The 27,609-nt window shown below is 43.5% G+C and overlaps 1 protein-coding gene across 2 annotated transcripts in view; it reads left to right on the top strand.

Annotated features, from left to right (window-relative positions):
* CDK8 (cyclin dependent kinase 8) overlaps positions 1 to 27,609 on the top strand; it is a 182,065-nt gene that overhangs the window by 118,140 nt on the left and 36,316 nt on the right. For both annotated transcript variants that reach the window (XM_077484051.1, XM_077484050.1), the window contains exons 5-7: positions 15,000 to 15,057; positions 17,836 to 17,967; positions 21,620 to 21,763. In XM_077484051.1, the coding sequence (XP_077340177.1) occupies positions 15,000 to 15,057; positions 17,836 to 17,967; positions 21,620 to 21,763 (334 nt within the window). The remainder of the gene's footprint in view (positions 1 to 14,999; positions 15,058 to 17,835; positions 17,968 to 21,619; positions 21,764 to 27,609) is intronic.

Here is a 27,609-nt window from a genome sequence, read left to right on the forward strand (position 1 = left end):
CCCACATAGTTATTAGTATGGCTCTGTGTCCCCTGATGTATGTGTACCTCAAAGAAAAGGATTTTTACAGGTAAGCTGTTATAAAAAATCCTATTTTCTCTCGCAGATTCAGTCAACGGTTATTTGGAGACAATCTAGATAAGTATATCCAAAGAATTTCTAATGGAAAAAGTTCCCTTTTTACCGGTTAAGAAGTTTAAGCATTTTTATTTTTAAACGTGCTTCTTCTCCAGTGCCGAGGGCATCAGCCTCCAGGCAGTCACGATGGCCTCCACAGTCGGGTTCAAGAGGTAAACCTCAGGGTCAGTCCCAGGGCCAAAAGAGGACCTGGGGGAGGAAATCCACAAAATAAAGTACTAAAGCCTCCTTATGAAGGGCAGGCAGAGTACTTAAGTCGCCAACAATTGTTCCCGGGAGAATGGTCTCTTCACCCCGACATCTTTCTGTCAGTATGTCAAAGATGGGGAGTTCCGGACATGGATCTGTTTGCGTCCAGGTTCAACTACAAGATCGACAACTTTGTGTCAAGCACAAGGGATCCATTGGCATACTGAACAGATGCCATTGTTTTTCCATGGAATCAGTTTTCACTGATCTGTGCGTTCCCTCCTGTTCTGCTGCTTCCGTGCCTTCTTTGCAGGATTAAGCAAGATGGGAAAGAGGTGATTCTTGTGGCCCAGGAGATCTTGGTTTGCTGAGATCCTAAAGATGGCGGTAGGGTACCCTTGGACCCTACCACTGTGGCCAGACCTTCTCTCGCAAGGTCCAGTATTCCATCCTACCTTACAAACGCTAAATTTAACGGTTTGGCTATTGAGACCCACTTTCTGAAAGACCGTGGACTGTCGGCTTCAGTAGTTTATACTTTGGTTAATGCTAGGAAGCCGGCCTCCAGAGTTATATACTATAGAGCAGGCATGTCCAAAGTCCGGCCCGCGGGCCAATCGCGGCCCGCGGTCCGGTTTTGAATGGCCCGCCTGGTTATTTAAACATATACATCTTTTGTGGCCCCCGGCGATCTCCCAGCGCCGGGGTCACAAAAGATATATAGTCCAGCTGCCTTGGAGGGAGGAGGCAGGATGAGTGCCGTGCACACAGGCTGAGAATTTCCTGTGTACATGGCAGCTGTAATAGGAAGTCCAATCTCTGCCATTGGACGACTGTTCTGTCCATCAGAGAAGGCGGGACTTTCTCTTAAAGGGGCCGTTGTGTCAACAGGAAATTCTCCTGTAGGATGTCTTTGGCGCTCGTCCTGCCCTCCATGGCTGCACTGATGGTAATGGTGGCTGCATTCCTGGCAATGGTGGCTGCATTCCTGGCAATGGTGGCTGCATTCCTGGCAATGGTGGCTGCATTCCTGGCAATGGTGGCTGCATTCCTGGCAATGGTGGCTGCATTCCTGGCAATGGTGGCTGCATTCCTGGCAATGGTGGCTGCATTCCTGGCAATGGCGGGTGAATTCCTGGCAATGGCGGGTGAATTCCTGGCAATGGCGGGTGAATTCCTGGCAATGGCGGGTGAATTCCTGGCAATGGCGGGTGAATTCCTGGCAATGGCGGCTGCATTCCTGGCAATGGCGGCTGCATTCCTGGCAATGGCGGCTGCATTCCTGGCAATGGCGGCTGCATTCCTGGCAATGGCGGGGCTGCATTCCTGGCAATGGCGGGGCTGCATTCCTGGCAATGGCGGGGCTGCGTTCCCGGCAATGGTGGGGCTGCGTTCCCGGCAATGGTGGGGCTGCGTTCCCGGCAATGGTGGGGCTGCGTTCCCGGCAATGGTGGGGCTGCGTTCCCGGCAATGGTGGGGCTGCGTTCCCGGCAATGGTGGGGCTGCGTTCCCGGCAATGGTGGGGCTGCGTTCCCGGCAATGGTGGGGCTGCGTTCCCGGCAATGGTGGGGCTGCGTTCCCGGCAATGGTGGGGCTGCGTTCCCGGCAATGGTGGGGCTGCGTTCCCGGCAATGGTGGGGCTGCGTTCCCGGCAATGGTGGGGCTGCGTTCCCGGCAATGGTGGGGCTGCGTTCCCGGCAATGGTGGGGCTGCGTTCCCGGCAATGGTGGGGCTGCGTTCCCGGCAATGGTGGGGCTGCGTTCCCGGCAATGGTGGGGCTGCGTTCCCGGCAATGGTGGGGCTGCGTTCCCGGCAATGGTGGGCGCTGCGTTCCCGGCAATGGTGGGCGCTGCGTTCCTGGCAATGGTGGGTCTGCAGATGGGCACTGACCCTTATTTTGCTTCAGTTCTTTATTTAAAATTAAAAAAAAATTTTTCCTGAAGCTTCCCTCTTAAAGTGAAGGTGCGTGTTATACCCCAAAAAATACGGTGTATCCAAATAATACACTTGAGTTCATCTCTTCACCACACACAGCCACAAAGGCATGAGAATTCTTGTTGGGTAGTGTATTAGTGCTCGGCCGAACACACTTAGACCGAATTTTAATGGTTCAAAGAATGTCAGGCAAAATGGTCGGCCCTCGAGCATGTTCAGTTCATCAAATCTGGCCCTCTTTGAAAAAAAGTTTGGACACCCCTGCTATAGAGTCTGGAAGGCATATGTCTCCTGGTGTGAATCCAGGGGTTGTCACCCCAGGAAATATGTCACAGGTAGGATCCTTGAATTCCTATAGATGGGATTATAAATGAGGCTGGCCTTGTGTACTATCCAAGGCCAGGTGTCGGCCTTATCAGTGTGTTTTTTTTTTCAAAGACCAATTGCTTCACACTCTCTGGTTCGTAACTTTATTCAGGGGTAACACAGATTAATCCTCCAGTTAGGCCACCCCTGAACCCTTGGGACTTAAATTTAGTCCTGTCGGCATTACTAAAATAGCCTTTTGTGCCAATATGAGATATTCTTAGTCCTCTTGACAAGGAAAATAATTTTCTTCTGCAAGAAGAGTATCGGAGTTAGTTGCTCTTTTTTGTAAAGAGCCATATTTGATTATCCATAAGGATAAGGTTGTATTGTGACCTCATTCTAAATTCCTACCGAGGGTAGTGTCGGGGTTTTCATTTAAACCAGGTTATTCTGCCTTTCATTTTTTTTTTTTTTTTTTTTTTTTTTTTTTTTTTAGAACCTTTTTCTGTGGAAGAGAGGTCACTACATTCTCTTGATGTGGTGAGAGCAGTCAAGGTCTATTTGAAATTGACCGCTCAGATTCGTAAAACAGATGTTTCATTTGTGTTGCCAGACGGTCCTTTAAAGAGGACAGGCAGCATCAAAATCTACAATTGCTAAATGGATTCATCAAGTGATTGTTCAAGTTTATGGTTTAAAGAGGAAAATTCCTCCTTTTCATATTAAAGCACACTCCATCAGGGCTTTTAGTGCTTCTTGGGCAGTGCATCACCAGGCCTCCATGGCTCAGATCTGCAAGGCCGCGACTTGGTCTTCAGTTCATACACTTACCAGATTCTACCAAGTAGATGTAAAAGGTCATGAGGATATCGCCTTTGGGCATAGTGTACTGCAGGCTGGAGTAGAAGTCCTCTTGTCTCTTGGTGCCCTACTTTTGTTGTGTCCCTCCCTTCAGTTGGCATTGCTGGGGGACACCCCACATAGTAACTACTATGGCTCTGTGTCCCATGATGTAAGATAACAAAATGGGATTTTTATAAGGGCTTACCTGTAAAATCCTTTTCTTTGAAGTACATCACGGGACACAGAGGTTCCTCCCTTCTTTGGTATTCGCGTGTATTGCTTTGCTACAAAACTGAGGTACCCTCAGTAGTGGGAGAGGTCATATAGGGAGTGCACTTTTTGTCTTGGGGCATGCTAGTGTCCATTATCTGAAGGTGGCCTATAACCCACATAGTAACTAGTATGTCTGTGTCCTGTGATGTATTTCAAAGAAAAGGATTTTACAGGTAAGCAGTTATAAAAATCCTATTATTAACCTTCTATGAGGAGGTGAGCTGCCATCTAAAGGAAGGTGCGTAGACATGGTGTATCTGGATTTTGCAAAAGCATTTAATACAGTTCCCCATAAACATTTACTGTACAAAGTAAGGTCAGTTGGCATGGACCATAGGGTTGGTGTTTAATGGGGAGTACTCGGAATGGGCAGTGGTGGAAAGTGGGGTCCCCCAGGGTTTTCTCTCCTGGGTTAAATCCTATTTCATTTATTCATAAATTACCTGGAGGATGGGATAAACAGTCCCATCTCTGTAATTGTGGTCAACGCTAAGCGGGGCAATAACTTCTCCACAGGATGTGGAAACCTTGCAAGAAGATTACAAGATACAAATTAATGGGGTGGGCATCTACATTGTGAGTGAGTTTTTAACGTAGAAAAATGTAAAATAATAATTTTGGGTGGCAAAAATATTATAGCTATATCTACTCAATGGAGGAATCTAGGATGGAAAAGGACCTGGGGGTCCAAGTAGATGACAGGCTCAGAAATGGCATGCAGTGCCAAGCTGCTGCAAGCAAACAGAATATTGGAATGCATTAAAAAGGGGAATGACTCCAGAAATCGAGAATTCTCCCACTCTAAAAGACTCTGGTCTGTCCTCACCTGGACTATGCTGTCCAGTTCTGGGCACCAGTCCTCAGGAAGGATGTGCTGGTATTGGAGAGAGTCCAAAGAAGGGCAACAAAACTAATAAAGGGTCTGGAGGACATTCGTTTTGAGGAAAGATTACGAGCACTGAACTTCTCTGGAGAAGAGACGCTTGAGAGGGATATGATTTTCAATGTACAAATACCATACTGGTGACCCCACAATAGGGATAAAACTTTTCTGCATTAGGGAATTTAATAAGACATGCAGCCGTTCACAAAAATTACAAGAAAACCTTGAAACTTCATAGAGGGTTTTTTTCCCCCTCCACCATGCTCAGTGTGTCTCTGCCTCTCTTCTCCCTTCCGGTGCCTCCAGTGATGCCTCTCCTGATGTGAGGTCTCCTCAAGCTCCTCTCCTTCACTCTACTGGTTGTCCGCTCATAAGCTAACTTTCTACTTCTTCAGTGTTCATCTCACTGCATATTGCAGTGGGTGGGGAAGGGGATCATTGCCAGTTCATTGGTGTCTATAAAAGAGTTGGCTTGCAACCTTATCTTGCTCCATGGACCTGCCGGAAGTATTTTATTCTTTTCATTTTTGGCTTTACACTGCAGCTGTTCTCTGTATATGAGCTCTTGATGTTTTCCTCCTATTCTACTTTTCGGTAGTTTAATGCAATAGTCAGATGTTTGCAATTAGTAAAATTGTTAAAAGGTTCTATATCATGGATGCTCAACCTGTGGCCCTCCAGCTGTTGCAGAACAAGTCCCAGGAGGCATTGCAAGTTACAGACGAAAAACAAGCTCTGGACTGACGCACTCTTCAGAAAACCACTTTCTTTTATTGGAAAATCACATCACAGTTGACAAACACAGCGAACAAGGAAAAATTGCTGGCGTTTCGCACTAGCTGAATGAATGAAATACTTGTATAGCGCACAATGCGAACTGAATTGCCTCTAGGCGCTGTGGCGAGCTTTGATCATCTGCTAAAAGAGGAAGGTCTTGAGTTTTTTCCTAAAAGCCAGGTGATTTTCTTCCTGGCGGATGTTGATTGGTAGAGCATTCCATAGCTGAGGCCCTTGGACAGCGAATCTCCAATCCCCCTTGGATTTATACTGGGCTTTGGGCACGAGGAGGAGGTTTTTGTTGGCTGATCGAAGACTGCGGTTTGGTGTGTAATTTATTTTCTCCATCATTGGGTATTGCGGAGCTTCTCTATGCACGCATTTGTGGGTGAGGCAGAGGGTCTTGAACGTGATCCGATTATTTTTATTTTTATTTTTTTTTTATTTTTATTTTTTTACGGTTAGCTAATGTAAGCTCCTCAGCGAAGGAGAGATTGATTCCCAGGTTTTTTTTCCTGTTATCAGCCTTGCCGCAGTGTTTTGGATCAGTTGTAATCGTGCAAGTTGATATTGTGGTAATCCTATGTAAAGCGAATTTGCGTAGTCCATTCGTGAATTAATGATTGTTCCAACTACCACTGCTTTGTCATTCTTTGGGATAAAAGGGATGAGTCTGCGAAGCCTGCTCAGCAGATGGTGAGATCCACTGACTACTGCTCCTATTTGCGCATCCATTGACATTTGTGCGTCTAAAATAACCCCGAGACTCTTCGCTTTGGTCTTTGGGGAGATAATCTGCCCAAAGACAGTTGGTGGAGACCAGGAGGTTTTGGTTGCGGGCTTATGATTTGGATGTAAGATAAGAAGCTGTGTCTTTGATTCGTTCAGCTGGAGGGAGTTAGTGGTCATGCAGTCCTCTATTGATTTGAGGCAGTTTTCAAATTGTTGGTGATCTTTTTTTCCATTGATCCGGAAATAAAGTTGCGTGTCGTCAGCGTAAGAGTGGAAGCAGAGATCTGAGCATCTGATGATTTGAAGGAGTGGGCGAATGTAAATGTTGAAGAGAACGGGTGACAAAGGAGAGCCTTGAGGGACTCCGCAGGTGACCTGCCCGAGTTTCGGAGAGGAGTTTTCCTAGTTTCACTGTCTATGACCGATTTCCTAGGAAGGACGCGAACCATTGGAGATCTATGTCTTGCACTCCGGCTACTTCTGTGAGACAGACAAGTAGAGTATTGTGATCTACTGTATCAAACGCTGCAGTACGAGGAGACACGGCTCTCCGTCATCTGCTGCTTCGAGGGCGTCATCCCAAATCTTGAGGAGAGCGGTTTCTGTTCCATGACCCGGGCGGAAGCCTGATTGCAGCGGGTCCAGGAGTTTGTGAGTATCCAGGTGGAGTTGTAGCTGATGTACTACAGCTTTCTCCATGATCTTAGAAATGGTGTTGAGGCTTGTAATTGGCCTACGGTTGTTTGGATCCTGTAGTGCTTAATCATAGCAAACAATCACAGCACAAAAAGCTTATTAACCACTTTCAGACCGGACCAATTTGCTGGTCAAAGATCGGACCACTTTTTGCGATTCGGCATTGCGTCGCTTTAACTGACAATTGCGCGGTCGTGTGACGTGACTCCCAAACAAAATTGACGTCCTTTTTTTTTTCCCCACAAATAGAGCTTTCTTTTGGTGGTATTTGATCACCCCTGCGGTTTTTTTTTGCGCTATAAACAAAAATAGAGCGACAATTTTGAAAAAAACGCATTATTTTTTACTTTTTGTTATAATAAATATCCCTCAAAAATATATAAAAAAAACTTTTTTTTCCCTCAGTTTAGGCCGATACGTATTCTTCTACATATTTTTGGTAAAAAAAATCTCAATAAGCGATTGATTGGTTTGCGCAAAAGTTATAGCGTTTACAAAATAGGGATAGTTTTATAGCATTTTTATAAATTTTTTTTTTTATTTTTTTTTACTAGTAATGGCGGCAATCAGCAATTTTTATTATGACTGTGACATTGTGGGGGACCCATCGGACATTTTTGACACATTTTTGGGACCATTGTCGTTTATACAGTAATCACTGCTATATAAATGCAGTGATTCCTGTGTAAATGACACTGGCAGTGAAAGGGTTAACCAGTGGGTGGCAGTGTAGGGGTTAAGTGTTCCTAGGGGTGTGTTACTAACTGTGGGGGGGTTGGGCTTTCATTTAGTGAACACTGATCAGCATCACTAGTTGCTAGGCAGAATGGAGAACTGAAACAGAATGCTGTTTACTCGGCATTTCCTCCATTCGGCCGCTCTGTGAGACGATCGTGGGGATGCCCGCGGCGATCGAGTCCGTGGGTCCCGCGACCGGACTCACGGGGGTCCCGACCAGCGCGCCGGCGGTGGCGCGCTCCCAATGGCAGGGCGGCATTGAATATTGGACGTACCTGTACGCCAATATGCCTGCCCGTGCCATTCTGTCGACTTACATTGTCGTGCGCTGGTCGGGAAGTGGTTAAGTACCATCTCTAATTGAATAATTCAAGTAAAAAATGTAAGTAATCAATTTTTTTTAAATAAATAAAACCCCCATGATAAAATAAAAATAAAGTGAATGAATAAACACAGTTTATAAGACATTAGTGAGTATCGTTTTAAAACAAAAATAGAGAAGGTACTACTCGATTTTTCACTTTGTGACACATTTATGTAAATGTGTGGAAATACACGTGACCAAATGTGATTGTGTGAGAAATTAAAAATGTAAAGGTGTGTGTGTGTGTGTATGTATGTATGTGTGTGTGTATGTATGTGTGTGTGTGTGTATATATATATATATATATATATATATATATATATATATATATATATATATATATATATATATATATATATATATATATATATATATATAATGTGTGTATGTGTATGTAGATAGATAGATAGATAGATACTGTATTTGCTGGCGTATAAGACTACCTTTTACACTTAAAAAAAAATGCCCAAAAATCGGGGGTCGTCTTATACGCCGGGTATACAATGCTTCCCGAAGGATGTCAGCCCCCAAATGTCTGCTAATACTGTATGTGGCTTCAGCTACAACAGTATACGCCGTTGAGCCAATCCCGGCGAGTGATGTATTCTATTAATGAATACAGAGCCTGCTTGGATTGGAGTAACAACCTCGGCCAATCCGAGCAGGCTACATAGAGTAGCCTGCTCGGATTGGCTTTGAGAGAGAGAGAGAGAGAGAGAGAGAGGCAAGGGCTGATGATGCTACAGCCTCTGCCAATCCAAGCAGGCGTTGTATTCATTAAAATAATACACCGCTCACCATACTTCCCTGGGTAAATCCATTCACTGATCTCCTACTACTATACATCCTGCTATTTGCCTTTGAGGTCCCAGGCACCCAAGAGGGACAGGCAAATCTGGGACATGTGACAGGGGGGTTATTAAATGCATTTTGGTGGACAATTCCCATAGAATGTAACCCAAAAGTGGTATAGGTTTGGTTAGTGAAAAATTCTACTTTCCAGAGTTGTGGCATTCAATAGATCTGTTTGTGTTATTGTTTGATTTACTTTATGACATAACACAGCATGGCGGATGAGTAGTTGGCATTCTTGCTTTGTGTTTTTTAATGGTTCTAATGTTTTTTTTAAATGGTGTTGCCTCAGAAGGGGGGTAGTCTTATACCACGAGTATTGCCCAAAACCTATGTTTTCACTTGAAAAATAGGGGGTCGTCTTATACGCCCAGTCGCCTTATACGCCGGCAAATACGGTAGATAGATATGTGTATATATAATGTAAAAAATTGAGTAAGGATGTGATTTAAAAAAAATTCCATAATGTAATAAATTATTGAAAAAAGACCACAAAGATGAATTTATTAACTTAACCGAGTGTAAAGAGGCGTATAGTGATCCATGAATGAGTGAATGGATGGGTGATATAAATAGTTAAATAAAGGGATATTAATATTGCATGAATAAAACTTATTAGGTGAATGAATCTAAATGGATAAATGCATGAGTAAATAGATGGTCATATAACCGATCTTTTAACTGACGTGTCGTCCGACCCACATATTGGACCTGGCACACTTCACATGTAATAACGTAAATCAGGTACTGAGTGTTGCAGTTAATGAATGACAATGTCAAAACTTTTTCCATTAGTGCAAGACTGTACTTGTTTGCCTCTTTTAATGTGTTGACAATAGTTACAGCCCCTGATTCCACATTTAAAGTTTCCTTTAAACTGCAGCCACTGGGAGCCTGTGTGGATAAAAACTGGCTGGGTGAGAGAGAATTACCCAAAGTGGGTGCTCTACGAGACACCGTCTTGATGCCTTTAGAAAGTATCGTCTGATATGCAGAATCATTAAGTAAAATTGGAAGATATTTGATCATTATATTTTTAATCTGAGTGTGTTCTGTGCTATATGGAGTAGAGAAAAAGGGGACCTCCTTAACCACTTGCTTACTGGGCACTTAAACCCTCCTCAGTCCCAGACCAATTTTCAGCTTTCAGCGCTGATGCACTTTGAATGACAATTGCGCGGGCATACAACACTGTACCCAAATTAAATTTATATCATTTTTTTCCCACAAATAGAGCTTTCTTTTGGTGGTATTTAATTAATTACATCTCGGAGTTTTATTTTTTGCTAAACAAACAAAAAAAGATGCAAAAAAAAATAAAAAAATCATGTTTTAATAGTTTGTTATAAAATTTTGCAAACAGGTAATTTTTCTCCTTCATTGAAGTGCGCTGATGAGGCGGCACTGATGGGCTGCACTGGTGGGGCCCACTGGTGGGCTGCACTGGTGGGCACGGATATGTGGCACTGGGGTGCAGCACCTTTGTTGAAGCAGACTGTGGGCACTGCTGGGTGGCACTGACAGGGGGGGCACATTTTTTATTTACCCAGGCAAAGCTGGGGGCAGGTGGGCACTGGCAGGGGGCAGGTGGGCACTGGCAGGGCTGGTCGTGATCGGGACTGATGTCACGATCACGACCGCCGGTGATCGGCTTTTTTTTTTCTTCTTCGCGCTGTCAGCGCGAGGAGGAATAATAGCCGATTACCGGCTCCGTTCTATCACATGATCAGCTGTCATTGGCTGACAGCTGATCATGTGATAAGGGGTCGGGATCGACCCCTTGCACGGATCGGTGATCAGGCGAGTCTCGTAGACTCGCCGATCACAGAGCACGCCGCGAGCGCCCCTCAGGGGGCGTGCAGGACGCTCGTACACGGGACTACGTCAATAGAAAAGGAGATCCGCGCTGTAGCCGTCATTCGGCTATAGCGCGGATCTCAAGTGGTTAAAGGGTGAATTGTTCTGTTTGAATTTTCTCTTTTGGGCATTATCCCTAAGGAGAGATTCCCTAGGAATATTACTTGCCTTAAGGAAAGGCTTTTTGGATGTTTTTTTTTCTGGATACTCTGTCTCTAAACCTTTTGCTCATATTTGTCGCCTCCTTCTCGAACCCTCAGGCGTGCTGCAAAGACTCTTAAGTCTTAAGAACTGCCCATATTGCACACCACAAATCATATGTTTTGGATGTGTGGAATCAGCTCTCGAGAGCGTTTCCTGTCGTAGGTTTCCGAAATAGACCAGTGATGATTTTACCATCTATGCCTGTTAACCACTTGCCGCCCGCCCATAGCAAATAGACGGCGGCAAAGTGGTTTCATAATCCTGACCGGACGTCATATGACGTGATCAGGATTATGAGCCGCTGCGCGCCCCCGGGGGCGCGCATCGCGGCGATCGTTGTTGCGGGGTGTCGGTCTGACACCCGGCAACTACGATCTCGTTAAAGAGTCTCCGATGGAGACTCTTAACCACGTGATCAGCCGTGTCCAATCACGGCTGATCACAGTGTAAATAGGAAAAGCCGGTGATCGGCTTTTCCTCACTCGCGTCTGTCAGATGCGAGTAGAGGAGAGCCGATTGGCTGCTCCTCTGACAGGGGGGTCTGTGCTGATCGATTATCAGCACAGCCCCCCCAAGGATGCCAACACTGGACCACCAGGGACGCCACCAGACCACCAGGGATGCCAAGGACAAGGTATGCCACCCTAGACCACCAGGGATTCCAATCAGTGGCACAATGGATGCCAATCAGTGCCCACAATGGGCATCACTGATTGGCATGCATTATTGATTGGCACTGATTGGCATCCATTAGTACAATATATTATAATACAATGCCGCCTATCAGTTCCCATCTGTGCCGCCTACCCATGCCCACCTGTGCCGCCTACCCATGCCCACCTGTGCCACCTATCCATGCCAATCCGTGCCAATTTGTGCCACCTATCAGTGCCCATCCGTGTCGCCCATCCGTGTCGCCCATCCGTGTCGCCCATCCGTGTCGCATATCGGTGTCAATCAATGCCGCCTCATCAGTGCCACATATCGGTGTCAATCAATGCCGCCTCATCAGTGCCACTTCATTGGTGCCACCTCATCGGTGCCCATCAGTGCCGCCTTATTGCCCATCAGTGTAACCCCATCAGTGCCCATCAGTGAGAAAACTTACTTATTTGCAAAGTTTTGAAACTGAAACAAAAAAAAACTTTTTTTTTTCAAAATTTTCGGTATTTTTTTATTTAGCAAAAAGTAAAAACCGCAGAGGTGATCAAATGCCACCAAAAGAAAGCTCTATTTGTGGGAAAAAAATGATAAAAAATTTCATTTGGGTACAGTGTAGCATGACCGTGCAATTGTCATTCAAAGTGCAACAGCGCTGAAAGCTCAAAATTGGTCTTGGCAGGAAGGTGTTTAAGTGCCTGGTATTGAAGTGGTTAAACAAACATCCAAAAACTCTATGGTGTTCATGCGCAGATCACCTGTAAATTTAAAGTTAAGGGTATTATCGTTCAGAAAAAGCCATTGTTCTAGACCGATCTCCTTATTGGATGTAATAAACAGGAGATCGTCTATGTATCGACAGAAAAAGACTGTATCCAGACGACGGGGGCTATCACATCCAAAGATGCGCATCCTCTCCCACAACCCATATAAAGGTTGACCCTTCAAAAGTGTGATAGATTGTCATCAAATGAGATGTGTAATTTCTGCTCCTAGAACACCTGGAGGTGTCTCACACATGTGGTATCGCTATACTCAGGAGGAGCAGCATAATGTATTTTGGGGTGTCATTGTAAGTATGCATGTGCGGTGTGAGAGAACTAACTTCTTGTTATGACAATTTTGTGTGAAAAAAAAGAAATAAAAAAATTCTTTTTCCCAAGATTTGTTGGAAAAAATTACCACTTCAAAAAATTTACCATGCCTTGGAATGTCTACTTTTCCAAAAAGGGCTCATTTGGGGGGGTATTTGAACTTTTTCTGTTTTTTTAGGGTCTCAAGAAATAGGCTGTCAGTACATCAGGTGTGATCAGATGCGATCAATTTTCAATGATTTGCACCATAGCTTGTAGACTCTAACTTTCACAGAGACCAAATATACACTAAGTTTGAGTTATTTTTACTAAAGATATGTAGCAGTATACATCTTGGACCAAATGTATGAAGAAAAAATATTTATTTTGCAAAATTTTAAGATGGAAACTAAAAAGCTTTTTTTTATTTTTTTCCTTCTTTTTTTGCTTATATTGCAAAAAAAAAAAAAACAGCGGTGATTAAATACCACCAAAAGAAAGCTCTGTTTGTGAGAGCAATTATAAAAATCTTGTTTGGATACAATGTAGCATGACTGAGTAATTGTCATTCAAAATGTGAGAGCTCTGAAATCTTAATGGGTGTATAAATGCCCTGTATTGAAGTGGTTAACATTAACTTTATTGGCATCCCAGTCCTAGTATGTAGGATTCAATATTGAGTTGGCCCACCCTTTGCAGCTATAACAGCTTCAACTCCTGTGAGAAGACTGTCCACAAGGTTGAGGAGTGTGTCTATGGGAATGTTTGACCATTTTTCCAGGAGCTCATTTGTGAGGTCAGGCACTGATGTAGACGAGAAGGCCTGGCTTGCAGTCTCTGCTCTAATTCATCCCACAGATGTTCTATTAGATTGAGGTCAGGACTCTTTGCAGGCCAGTCAAGTTCCTCAAACCCAATCTTGCTCATCCATGTCTTTTTATAGACCTTGCTTTTGTGCACTAGCTCAAATCGTTTGGTAGAGGGGGGGATTATGGTGTGGGGTTGTTTTTCTGGGGTTGGGCTTGGCCCCTTGGTTCCAGTGAAGTAAACTCTTAAGGCATCAGCGTACCAAGACATTTTGGACAATTTAATGCTCCCAACTTTGTGGGAACAGTTTGGGGATTGCCCTTTCCTGTTCCAACATTACTGCGCACCAGTGCACAAAGCAAGGTCCATAAAGACATGGAAGAGTGAGTTTGGGGTGAAAGAATGTGACTGGCCTGCACAGAGTCCTAACCTCAACCCAATAGAACAACTTTGGAATGAATTGGAGCAGGCACTGCAAGCCAGGCCTTCTCGTCCAACCTCAGTGTCTGACCTCACAAATGCATCTCTGGAAGAATGGTCAAGCATTTCCATAGATACTCCTAAACTTTGTGACATACTTTCCAGAAGAGTTGAAGCTGTTATAGCTGCAAAGGGTGGGCCAACTCAATATTAAACCCTATGGACGAAGACTGGGATTACATTAAAGCTTGTGTGCAAGTAAAGGCAGGTGTCCCAATACTTTTGATAATATAGTGTATATAGCTAAATGGAGAGTGGCACTGGCATGTCTAGAGCACTGAACACACAGTGAAGATTTTCTTTAGAAAAATGACAAGTGCGTCTTTCTAAGCACCTCGTCCTGACGGAAGATGAGCTTGTGTCTTGTTGAAATAAAATCTTCACTGTGTGTACGACCTCTCGAGCCATGAGTTCCGCTCTTTCCTTTGGTTTATAAGTACTAGAGGCATTTCTATTTTTAATGAATGGGTTCTTTTACAAGGTGAGGGTTCACGTAAACTTTAATAAATCTCTCAAAGTAGATTCTCTTGAAGTTGCTAATTTTGATTTTTCTGACTACCCAGGTTTTTCCTCTTTGCCCATATTCTGTTGTTCACTCTGTGTGGTGTTCACTCTGGGTATGTGCTGTTACTGAATTAAGCAAAATACTTCCCAAATGTGGGGTAAAGTTCATATTTTGTACCTGCTGTTTGCAACTGTAAGCTTGCAAATGATACGTTTTTAAAAATACACCGATATATAAAAATGTATGGAGTCCTTATTGGAAGCCTTCACTGTTCTTGGTCAAATGCTGGACTTTCACCTTATATAGTGTCTGTATTACTGTTAAGAATCCACTAGAGGCAGTATTTCAGCATTTCTGTATAGCACAGCCTTGTGTGGGCTCTGCATTGGAGAAAGAATTGGTGGGTTTAGGGGGGCTTTCTCCTATTCCTAGGCATCTGTAAAAGCCTGATGTGGGATAAGACCCTGTTCCACTTTAACCAAAGTGAATATTTAAAAAAAAAAAGGTACTCCTTTCAGGCCATTGTACTTCAAAGAATTGTCTGCTGGTGGACATGTGTAAAGATAAAAATATTTTATGATTTCCTTGTACTCTCTACATGCTTTGTAATCCTGTTGGTTTGAAAAAGCATTGGATTTAAGAACTATGTGGTAATTGTTTTTTTTTTTTTTTTCTGTCATGCAGAAACCCGCTAATATTTTAGTCATGGGTGAAGGTCCAGAGCGAGGAAGAGTAAAAATAGGTTTGTATAGACATTATACGCTTTTAAAATCCTTTCTTATGGTAGTACCCCTCTATGGATAACGAGACGTTCTCACACAAGTTTTTGTTTTATCTCACGCCACCCAGAGAGGTTAAGTCATATTCAAGTTATTTTATTTAATGTATAAATAACCCAATAACAAAGTTCAAAGGAATTGCGAGTATCACCTCAGATAGTTATACAATTATGAAGTACCATCATCCGTTAATCTTGGATATAAAGGAAGTTTGGTGTGGGGGTATTGGGGTAGCCATTCACGCTAATCTCCTACAACCAACCCAAATCAAAGAAATGCTATTTGGACTATACCGGTACTTTTTATGTGAAAGAAAATGAAAATTTCATAATGTTTAATACAGAAAAAAAGACAATACATAAAGCATCATTATTAAAATCATAGTACACCCCAGGATATTTAATATTCGCAAATACTCAAGAGTTCCGACCGTTCCACCGTAGGGGATTTATAGGGGTCCGCTTTTCCTGCTATCTTTTAAGTTTTTGCTTCCTTTGAATTTTGGTTGAGTGGATTACCCTATTTTCCCTCTTGTCACACACTATATATATATATATATATATATATATATATATATATATATATATATATATATATATATATATATATATATATATATATATATATATATATATATATATATATATATATAGTCTAAATGATGTTTAGATTTTTGCTTTTTTATATATTACTTGGCTGATTGTTAATGTTTTACATATTGTTCACTATATTTCATATAGACATCCTCCTGAAGAAGCGGATGTTCCGCGATACTAGTAGAGGAGACCTTTGTACGCCACCAGAACTGAACTCTTTTGAGTATTTGTGAATATTAAATATCCTGGGGTGTACTATGATTTTAATAATGATGCTTTATGTATTGTCTTTCTTTTTCTTGTATTTATTAAACATTATGAAATTTTAATTTTTCTTTTTTTTTCTCTTTCACATAAAAAGTACCGGTATAGTCCAAATAGCATTTCTTTGGTTTGGGTTGGTTGTAGGAGATTAGTGCGAACGGCTACCCCAATACCCCCACACCAAACTTCCAATAACAAAGTTAATAATTTGCAGTTTACAATGCTTAGTTGTACATTTTCAGGCTAAGAACAATTTTGGCAAGTGCAGAAAATACATGTTGATCTTTCCAGAGATGTCCTCATCACTACTGTGAGCTAAACTGAAGAAAAAAAAAAAAAACTATCTTATGTAAGCTACTAATTTCCCCCTCATTGTGTAATAAAGGTGAAAAGTCAAGCCTGGGTGGCATCCATGGCACCCTCCAAAGAGTGGAGGAATAGGCATAACCACCCTGTTTACAGGGTTGCCAAGTGAAAATTAAAAATAAACTGAAAAAGGATAACTAATCGAGACACTTTATCGAAGAACTATTTTTGTAGTATATATAACACCACCACCCTTCCTCTCACCACCTGATTAGGGATGAGCCTGATGTTCGGCAAATGTTATGCGGTTTTCTCAGCAAATGCAAAAGCCGTGGAACACCGTTAAAGTCTGTGACATTACCATGAAAAACCAAAAGTGCTCATTCTAAAGGCTTATATGCAGTTTATTGCCATAAAAAGTGTTTGGGGACACGGGTCCTACCCCAGTGGACATGTATCAATGCAAAAAAGTTTTTTAAAAACTACAGTTTTTTCGGGAGCAGTGATTTGTTAATGCTTAAAGTGAAACAAAAAAAAAGGCTTCTCGTGACAGCTGTTATATAGCTGAGGGCGGGGCCACTTGGTGACACCACCTTCTGTTGTCACGTGGTGTTGGGGGGTGTGGTTACAGTTTACATCACTGGGTGGCCCCGCCCTCAGCTATATAACCGAGACAAAGCGTCACTCTGTGGGAGCCTCCATGGAGGCAGAGCTGTTGCAGCTTTTATTTTTTATTATTTTTTGCAGCTCGTCCACGGCTTGAGATGGATTTACATTCCGGGATATTTTTTATTTTTTTTTATCTTTTAAGGCGGACTTGTCCCAAAGTGTCTCTTGTCTTTTTTACTATTTCTGTATTTACTATTATGGTTCCCCTTAATATCCATACCAGACCTGAAGAGCCCGGTATGGTTTTTGGGGGAACCCCCCCCCCCCCCACACACACACACTTTATTTTTGGTGCAGGGTTCCCCTTAATATTCATACCAGACCCAAAGAGTTTTTTCAATGCGTTTTACCTGTATTGCAGAGACCCGACAATTCATTACAGCCGCGAGCAGTTTTAAATGACTTTTCCTTTAGAAATGTCATTTTGATTTGTTACTGTTCTGAACATGGGAAAACTGCGCCACTTTACAGGCATACTATAGATACCCCCCAGGGACGATATTTAAAGGAATAGTTCATTTTTATTGTTTCACATTAAGCATTATTAGAATTGCTGCTCCTGGAAAAAACTGGCGTTTTTAAAACTTTTTTTCGCATTGATGCTTGTCCCCTGGGGCAGGACCCAGGTCCCCTTAATGCTTTTTATGAAAACTTGCATATAAGCCCTTAAAATGAGCACTTTAGATTTTTCATGTTCATGTCCCATAGACTTTAACAGAGTTCGGATATTCTTCCAAATTTTTGCCTGCTTGGAAGTTCTGGTGCGAACTGGTTTTAGCAGTTATTTATTGCTGTATTTTCCAAAAAATTATAGAAGCTGGTCGATTCCTGCAGCCAGAATATTATGTTTGTCAATAAATCTTTCCTTATGACCTGTGCTCATGGTAATGTGTTTTTGTTTTTCAGCGGACATGGGATTTGCACGATTATTTAATTCACCTTTAAAGCCTTTAGCAGATTTAGATCCTGTAGTTGTTACATTCTGGTATCGAGCTCCAGAGCTGCTCCTAGGGGCCAGGCATTATACCAAAGCTATTGGTGAGTGAACAGTGGTATTTTGTTTTTCCTCTACCCTTTTTTTTTTTTTTTTTTTTTTTTTTTTATTGGTGACTGTTAATGTCCTGGAATGGCATGGACTCGGTTCACACTGTCACAACTTGGTATCCTAAGTTACGTGACTTGTGGAATCCACTGTTAGTCAATGTGAGCCGTCTTGGCAGTAAGGAAGTTGCTCTGACTTTAGCAAAGATTACTGTGCCCATAGACTTTAATAGAAGTTCCAAGTCACAACCTCATCTATATTGATGTGATTTGGATCTGACACTACAGGAATATTACCTAGGCATTCCCTGAAAGTCACTTCAGCCACCTCAGGCTCCGTTCACACTGCTGTGACCTGAAAGTCACACCTTATATTGTGACTTAAATCAACTTCATGGAATGCATGGCTAATCTTCCTGTAATTTCAGATCCAAATCACATCAATTAAAATGAGGATCCAACTTGGAGTCGACTTCCATTAAAGTCTATAGGCAGAAGTTGGATAGAAGTCGCCTTGGAGTAGTACAAGAAACTTTTCTAAATTCAGATCGACCTTAGTAATGCTAATTAAGACGGCTCTCATTGACTAAAACGGGATTTCACATGTCGTGTGACTTGGGTCTCACAAGTCTGATCCAAGTTGCAGCAGTGTGAACCGAGTCTCAGTCGCATCAATTGGCACTTAGGTCGCCAGAAAATCACCTGGCAGTCGCACCGTAAATCGTGGAATTTTCACCTTTTTAAGGTTGGGGCAGTGTGAACCAAGCCTAACTTGGTCTAGATTTGAATCCAGTAGAGAATTTGTGGCTGACTTGAAAAAAAGCTGTTGGCAATCTGTAAGCAACCTGGCAGATTGCGAGAAATTGCAAAAATTGCACTTTCCAGATGAGATTGTGTGTGTGTGTGTATATATGTATATATATATATATATATATATATATAATGTTGAAAAAAGACACAAGTCCATCTAGTTCAACCACAAAAAATAAAATAAATAATATCATGCAATCCCATATACCCAATTCTATACACACAGTTGATCCAGGGGAAGGCAAAAAAAAAAACAGCAGAGCATGATCCAATTTGCTTACAGCAGGGAATAAATTCCTTCCTGATCCCCCGAGAGGCAATCGGATTTTCCCCGGATCAACTTTACATATAAATGTTAGTACCCAGTTATATTATGTACATTTAGGAAATAATCCAGGCCTTTCTTAAAGCAATCTACTTAGCTGGCCAGAACCACTTCTGCAGGGAGTCCTTTTCACAGCTCTTACTGTGAAGAAACTTTTCCGTATTTGGAGATGAAATCTCTTTTCCTCTAGACGTAAATACTGCCACCTTGTCCTCTTTGTTGACTGTAAAGTGAATAACTTAACACCAAGTTCACTATATGGATCCCTTGTATATTTGTACATGGTGATCATATCCTCCCTTAATCTCTTATCAAGAGAGAATAAATTCAGTTCCTCTAATCTTTCCTCATAGCTGAGATCCTCCATGCCTCTTATCAGTTTGGTTGCCCTTCTCTGCACTTTGTCCAGTTCCCTGATATCCTTTTTGAGAACTGGTGCCCAAAACTGAACTGCATATTCCAGGTGAGTTCTTACTAATGATTTGAACAGGGGCAAAATGATATCTCTCTGGAGTCCATACCTTTCTTAATATAATAAAGGACTTTGCTCGCTTTGGAAACCGCAGCTTGGCATTGCATGCTATTATTGAGCTTATGATCTACCAAAACCCCCAGATCCTTCTCCACTATGGATCCCCCCTAGAATGTATGATGCATGCATATTCTTAGCCCCCAAGTGCATAACTTTACATTTCTCAACATTAAACCTCATCTGCCACATAGTCACCCAATTAGACAGAGCATTGAGGTCAGCTTGTAAATTGGAGACATCCCGTAAGGACGTTATTCCATTGCATCGCTTGGTGTCACCTGCAAAGACGGAAATGTTACTTTTGATCTCAGACCCAATATCACTTATAAAGATATTAAAAAGTAAGCACTGAACCTTGGGGTACACCACTGATAACCTTAGACCATTCAGAGTAAGAATCATTAACCACTACTCTCTGAATTCTGTCTTTTAGCCATAGGTCATAGGGTTTTATATATATAGGTCTCTATCTGCTTTGCACAAGGCAGTTATTGCTGGCAAAGATTCATCTACTAAATTACTGACTTGAAGGGGGTATATTTTCTAAATCACTTTACAAAGATCTATTTTTACTTTGACATAAAAAAAATCTGTTTATCTTGACGACTGGTGTAAAAAAAACTGAAAAACATAATTTTAAATACACTCTGATTCAAAAGTTTTAAAACCTTCCAAGGGGGTTAATACTTTTTATAGGCACTGGAAGTCTCTGGACAGTTCGTGGAGATAATTTGCCTGCTTAGGATCCTGGAAAGTGAAGTTATCAAATTTCCTAAACTGCCTCTGTGACAAAATTGTTTGTCGCATGGTTTTGCTGTTTCATTTGCATTTATTGTTTTTTTTTTTTATTTATGATGTCCTGTTACTAGAAAAAAATGTAGATAGCCCATCAGGCACATGACTTAAAGCGGGAGTCCACCGGGACTCCGCGTTTTTTTTTTTTTTAAAGCCAGCCGCTACAAATACTGCAGCTGCTGACTTTTAAAATAGTGACACTTACCTGTCCAGCGCGCCCGCGATGTCGGCACCCGAAGCCGATCTGTAGATCGTATCTCGGGTGCTGCCGCCGCCATCTTGGGTATAGGAATCAGGAAATGGAGCCTTTCGGCTTCATTTCCCGGTTCCCTACTGCGCATGCGCGAGCCGCGCTGCGCAATAAGGACGGTCCCCGCTGCCTCTGGGATCTGTGTGTTTTCCCAGCAGGCAGCGGGGCACTTGCGGGAAGGGGCGGGCACTTGCGGAAAGGGGCGTAATATACGCCCCTTTCCGCAGAGAGCTATCCCGGAAGTGGGTACAGATACCTGTACTGTACAGGTATCTGCACCCCCCTCCCCCCTGAAAGGTGCCAATTGTGGCGCCGGAGGGGGGGAGGGTTCCGATGAGCGGAAGGTCCACTTTAGGGTGGACCTCCGCTTTAAACTATTTGGTGTGTCATTGTACTTTAGTTTATTTGCCTCCATTTGTGGGAACATGGGATGAACGGCAGTTGTTCCCCAGTGTGCACATGTGTTTTTGCACAGAAGTTTTTAAAGCCCCTACTCTTACATTTTAAATGGTCCCCCAGCAGCTCTAAAAATGAAAGGGAGAAAAAATTGTTGCAATACTCGCCACCTCCTATCACGCTTTGCTCCGCAGGGCAATCGCTCTGCAATCCAGAACCAGTACTTTGCTAGGATGAATGATGCCCAGACAGTCATTCAGGTTATTCCTGAGTGCCAAAGATCTGCACTATAATCAAGCACAGCTCTGTTCAAAATGTGTGAATATTTGTTTTAACTTTCCAAACATTTAATTACAAGTACCAATGGTTGATCATTGAGCTTTATCTTTGCATTGTAAGGATACCTTTATGACAGCAGTGTGACTTAGGAAAAATGTTGCGTGTGTGTATTGAAATGTGACCACTATGATTTTTTTTTTTTTTTTTTTTAAAGTAACAAACTATTATATTGCATGCTTTTTTTTTTTTTTCCCCCACCCAGATATTTGGGCTATAGGATGTATATTTGCAGAGCTTCTAACGTCAGAGCCAATATTTCACTGTCGTCAAGAAGACATAAAGACTAGCAACCCTTACCACCACGACCAGCTGGATAGAATATTTAATGTCATGGGCTTTCCAGCAGGTAGGTAGTATACCTTTAATTTTAACCCAACACCACCACTGTAGAATTGGAGCGTTTGCATGTTTGAAGTAATGTGCAATAACAATTTTATTGTGTCTTTTCTGGAAGGCTCAGCCCAGAGTTCCATGCAGGTTTACTTCATATTAAATTTTGTAGATATTGTGCAGGTGTGTTCACCAATTCAACTAATGTAGGATAGATTATAAATGTATTGTAAACTACACTTAAGGTAACATATGGTGGCCTAAATTATAGGGATGCACCAGATGGGTTTTTTTGGTGCCGAAACCGATACCGGAAATATATCTTCCTTGATCCCGAAAACCGATACCGAAATTGAATGTTTTTAAGAAATATTTTTATACAGGAGATGTTCGGAGACTGCAGACGCGGTGCAGGAGATGTTCGGAGACTGCAGACGCGGTGCAGGAGATGTTCGGAGACTGCAGACGCGGTGCAGGAGATCAATGCAGCCTCACCAGTGCCCATTATATACAGCCTCACTGTGCCCAGCAGCCTACCAGTGCCCATCATGTAGCCTTCCTGTGCCTCACCAGTGCATATAAACACAAATATAAAAACACACATATAAACATACACGCATATAATTCACACACATACACACATATAAACATACATATAACACACACATGCACTCATATAACATACATATAAACATGTGCACATAACACACACATGCGCACACAGAGGCATACAAATATATATCTAGATAGTCTTTAAAAGTTGGCAGCTGCAGCTCTGTACCTTATTCTTCATGCTGGGTACTGCACTGTAGGTGGAGGCAGAGAGCACAGCACACACTGCTAGACATCTCTCCCTTGCTTCCACTTTCACAGTAAACAGCGCGACCGAGCTCCTGCACAGCCGATTTACACATCGGCTGAGGAGCCATATGCAGCCAACACTGCGGAGAGGGGGACTTTACAGCGAGACCCCACAGGCCGCCTGCAGCATAGGGGAAGAGGAGAGATTAAAGACGGAATGACACCCCCATGATGGGCGGCACCAGGGGCAGGGCCAAGCCCAGCAGGCCCTGCCCCATTTTCGGTGCCAGTTTCGGAGAAAATTCTTTTAGCCAAAAGGGCCATTTTTGGCTGATATGTTTCGGTGGCCGAAATTTCAGTGAATCCCTACTAAATTACTCACTAAAACCTCTCATCCTTTGAAAAGCACACAACTTTTTCATTGAATTTATTTGGAAGCAGAATTTACTCCATATTAATAAACTATATTGTAAGGCCACACAAATTTGCACAAAGCAGCATTCAGTCATAACTTTGAAAAGGAAAGCTTTAACAGTAAAATATACTATTTTCTTTAAAATATAAATTGTATTTAAATACCAAGTGTTTTTTATTTTTGTGTTTAAATACCAGGTAAGCCTATAATGAATTGAGATATCCCATGTCGCATGCGATATTTTGGATAAAATGTAACATGGCTAGGGATCGACCAATATTTTTTCGAAGCCGATATGATACCGATATTTTGGCCATCTCTCCAGCCGATATTGTGTATATTTAAACATATTTTTTTTAACACTTTGGGCCTTTGTGGATTAACCCCCCCCCCCCTCACGTGTGGGTTTTTTGTAGGCGCCCCATGTGCGGGGTATCGGTTGGCTTTCCAGTGCGGGGTTCTCAGGCCGGTGCTCCTTTTTGAGGAGCTTGGGTCAGCGGCCCCGGTGCTGGGCCTTGGTCAACATCCCCCACGTGGGACCTCGGTGATGCCCCTGTGCGAGGCCTAAAGCTGTGGAGGTCTGTTTGCATTTTTCACAGGTGGCGCTTGGGCATATATGCTAGTATGATTCTATGTTTGACTAGTCGTGGATGCGACATACCTTGCGGGGTTGGTAGCCGACACTCCCTGGCCTATCAGTTATTGAGGTTGTTCCTCCACAACTGCAGTGACACACAAGAAGTTGCTGGTTGTCTCCCTTATTACATCTGTGTGGGAAACTTTAAAGCTGGAGTATGTCGCTGCGGACGAGGTGGCGGTCCCCTTGGCACCCATAAACTGTCTCGCATGTTCGTAAAGACTGGGAGTGTCTAAAGTGTCCCTTTTATGGTTCCAAAGACACTTTGCTATGAGGTACCCCTTTGTGGGGTCGCTCCTTTAAAGAGTGGACTGTTGCACCAGTAGTGGATCTCCCTATCTCTAGGTTGCGGAAGGCAACTATGATCCTGGTAGAGGAGTCTCCAGCTTTTAAGGATCTGGCTGACATACCTGGAGGGGGAGCAGATTCCCTCTGCTTTCGCTGAGTTGGCAGACCAGTTGGTTTGGGGGGCAGGAGTTTGTATGCCATGCCTCTTGGACACAGTTCCGTTGGTTGCTAAGCTCTCTTTTTCTGCAGTGGTGCTTAGACATTTATTGGGGCTTAAGTGTTTGTTTGGCCTGCGGGCTGCGCTTCTAAAAACAACTGACTGGGTTACCATTTCAATGCAATTGTCTGTTTGGGGCTACCCTGGATGACATCCTTGTGAATTTCAAAGGAGGGAAGTGCAAGTGTCTTCCACAGTCTCAAATGGGGACAAGGGCCTCATAGCGGATGCGGTCAGTCCTTCTGGGCACGCAATGGACCTGATCTGGCGAGCCGAGAACAGGGCTCCCAAGACCCACGGACATGGCCCCTTCTGCATGAAGGCACGCCCTCACCTATGTCCTAGTGTTCCGACCTTGAAAAGGTTTTTTTTTCCCCTCCCCGTTTTTCAGTACAGTCACATTGACAGCTTGGCTCCTCCTCTTCCATGGAAACACTGCTCCAGCCCCCATAAATTTCCACCTCCCCCTGCCAGCCTGTTATTTGTGTTTCCCCCGGCAGGGAGACACTGCGCTAGGAACCAGGCCTAAGCAGTCAGGGAGACTGGGGACTATTACTAAAAGTCCCTACCTAAGACTGGTTCTCTAGGGCAGCGGCAGGGTACTTACCGGCTGCATCTTGTCTGCCTCTCCCACTTCGAGCGCTGGTGGAAGTCTGGGGGGCCCTCTTTCACAGCCACAGGGCTGCTTGCAGGAAGCATCTCCCCTTGTCCCCCTTTTACAGGCCGCAGATGGAACCAGGTGGGCCAGACGGCGGGTGATGTCATTTCCGGCGGGGGGGGGGCGGATGTGTTCCCTTTGACCCGCGGCTTCCGGGTCGTGCGGCACAGATAGAGGGCTAGGCGCAGACTGGAGAGGAGTCAATGCACAGCCAGTGAGAAGACTCCACAGGCAGCTCCAACAGCATGTCGGATGCAGATGCTCAGACAGTGCTCAGTGATGCCAGCTCCGGCCATCTTAAGGTAAGGACACCCTGGGGAGGGGTCCCTCCATACCTAAGTTTCCCCTCCCCCCTCATGGTTCCTGTAGTGGGGGCAGGGAAAGGAACCCCTCTAGGTGGGGGGGGGGGGGGGGGGGAAGAGAGACACCAAAGCCCTCATTCTATAGGAGAGGCTAAGATCACTCCATGGTTGTATTTCTAAATTATGTCTGTGGGGATATTGATGGTGTTTGTTTTTACATGTTTTACAGAAATCTTTGGAGAAAAGACCCCCACGTAGCTCTAAAAGAAATTGTGCCTCCTGTAGGGATACCCTAGGGGAGGCTTGGAAAAAAGTCCTATGTAAGGACTGTATTGACGCATTAGTCAATGAAAGAGCATCTGAGCAGGAGTCAGTGTTAGTGGCATCAGTTAAGGAGCTATCTTCAACATTTCATTTATTTAAAACCCTGTTTGAAGGTTTGCAAGTGCCCCTTAATCCCTCACCTGCATCACAGAACACAACTCCGCTTGTAGCACAGGGCTCTGCATCTCCCCATCCTGGGTCCTCTGCTTCAAAAGAAGTGACGGGGCTTCCAGGGAGAAACCAGACAGTGCTACCTCCGGTTCGCAGGACGAATCGGAGGGTGAGAATAGGGATGGAGAGTCCAGAAAACACTCAAGGTACAAGTTGTCCCTTGATGAGGTAGAGGACCTCTTGGGGGCTGTCTACACCACATTGGGTGTTCAGGAAGACAAAAACCCTTTCTCTCCATGACAGATGTATACGGGCTTAAAGGAACAGAAAAGGGTTTTTCCTGTTCATGGGGTCCTAATAGAAATGGTCAAAAAAGAATGGCAGGATCCTGAAAGGAAACCCTTCTTTTCTAGGTCCCTGAAAAGAAGATTCCCATTTTTGGACGATCCTGGAACAAGAACCCCAGATTGGATGCAGCATTTTCGCAAGTGTCCAGGCACACACATCTGGCCTTTGGGGATTTAGGAGCTCTGACGGATACCATGGACAGGAGGATTGATTCCCTACTAAAAATGACCTGGGAATCAACTCTATGTAATCTAAAACCAGAGATGGCGGTCACTGTGTTGGCCGTAACCTCGAGCACTGGCTGACTCAAATTCAGGCTCACATCAAGGCAGGTACGGCAAGACTATTTTGTCGTCCTCAGACTATTCTGAGAGGGGTAATATATCTATATCTCTATCTCTCTATCTATCTCTCTATCTATATATCTATATATCTCTATCTATATATCTCTATATATATCTCTATCTATATATCTCTATCTCTATCTATATATCTCTATCTCTATATCTCTATCTATATATCTCTATCTCTATCTATATATCTCTATCTCTATATCTCTATCTATATATCTCTATCTATATATCTCTATCTATATATCTCTCTCTATCCCCTCTACCCCAAAACATGGCCAGGCGACAATGCCTCAAAGATCTTCTCTTTGGCCCAGGTCTAGTGACGGTTTTAGACCGTACCACTGATAAAAAGGAGGAGTTCCCAGTGAAACGAAAGCAACCCAAGACGGGGTTTCGGCCTCAAGAGTAAACCTCCCAAACCAGAGGGGAAAAAGACTTGGAGCCAAAGGGGTTAGGGCAAAGGAGGAGCGATTTTTCGCCCTCCTGAGCAAACCCATAAAACCCTGAGAGACTCACTGGTCACAGTGGGCTGGGGCCCTTCCTTCCACAGTGGGAAGTAATATCCCACAACCAATTCATCTTGTGGATAATACAAAGCGTGTACTGTCTAGAATTTACACAGCCCCCTCCACGTAGAAGCTTGGTAACGCTTCTCCCAAAAATGTGTGTCAGAAGCCCTCTTGGGGGCATTGAATGAACTAGAGCAACAAAATGATTTGTAGAGTTCTAAGAGAAGAGGGGATGGGCTTTTATTCACACGTCTTGATGGTGAAAAAGCCCTCAGGAAGTTACAGGTTGATTCTAAATCTGAAACCCCTGAACAAAGTGTCTACAAAAGGTTCCAAATGGAATCGATATTCACATGGTGTCATTGGATTTGAAAGACGCTTACCTCCACGTCACCATTGCAGAAACATTTCAAAAGTTCCTGCGCCTGGCAGAAAAGGTAGAGGAGGAAACCCTTCACCTGCAGTTTCAGGCACTGCCATTTGGCCTATCCTCGTCACCCTGAGTATTTACAGGTCATGGCAGAAGCCATGGCTTTCCTGCGAATCAGGGGGGTATCAATTATTGCATACCTAGACGATCTACTTCTCTTCGCTTCATCCTCATCAACTGATCAGGGATTTTGAACAAACCAAAAAAAACCCTGATAGGGCTAGGATGGCTAGTAAACCTGGAAAAATCCAGTCAAGTTCCAGCTCGACAAATTTCATATCTAGGATACCTGCTGGACTCTACTCGGCAGATAAATTTTCTCCCACCAGAGAAATTCTGAACCTGGACCGAGCAGTAGTGTCCCTTCAGAACAACCAGCAGTTATCAATACGGACGGCCATGTCAACCCTAGGCCTACTAACTTCTGCCATTCTGGCAGTCCAGTGGGCAGGCCTACACCTTCGTCCCC

Source organism: Lithobates pipiens, unplaced genomic scaffold, assembly GCF_037356315.1.
Source record: "Lithobates pipiens isolate NorthernLeopardFrog02 unplaced genomic scaffold, aLitPip1_a1.2 Scaffold_16, whole genome shotgun sequence".
NCBI lineage: Eukaryota > Metazoa > Chordata > Amphibia > Anura > Ranidae > Lithobates > Lithobates pipiens.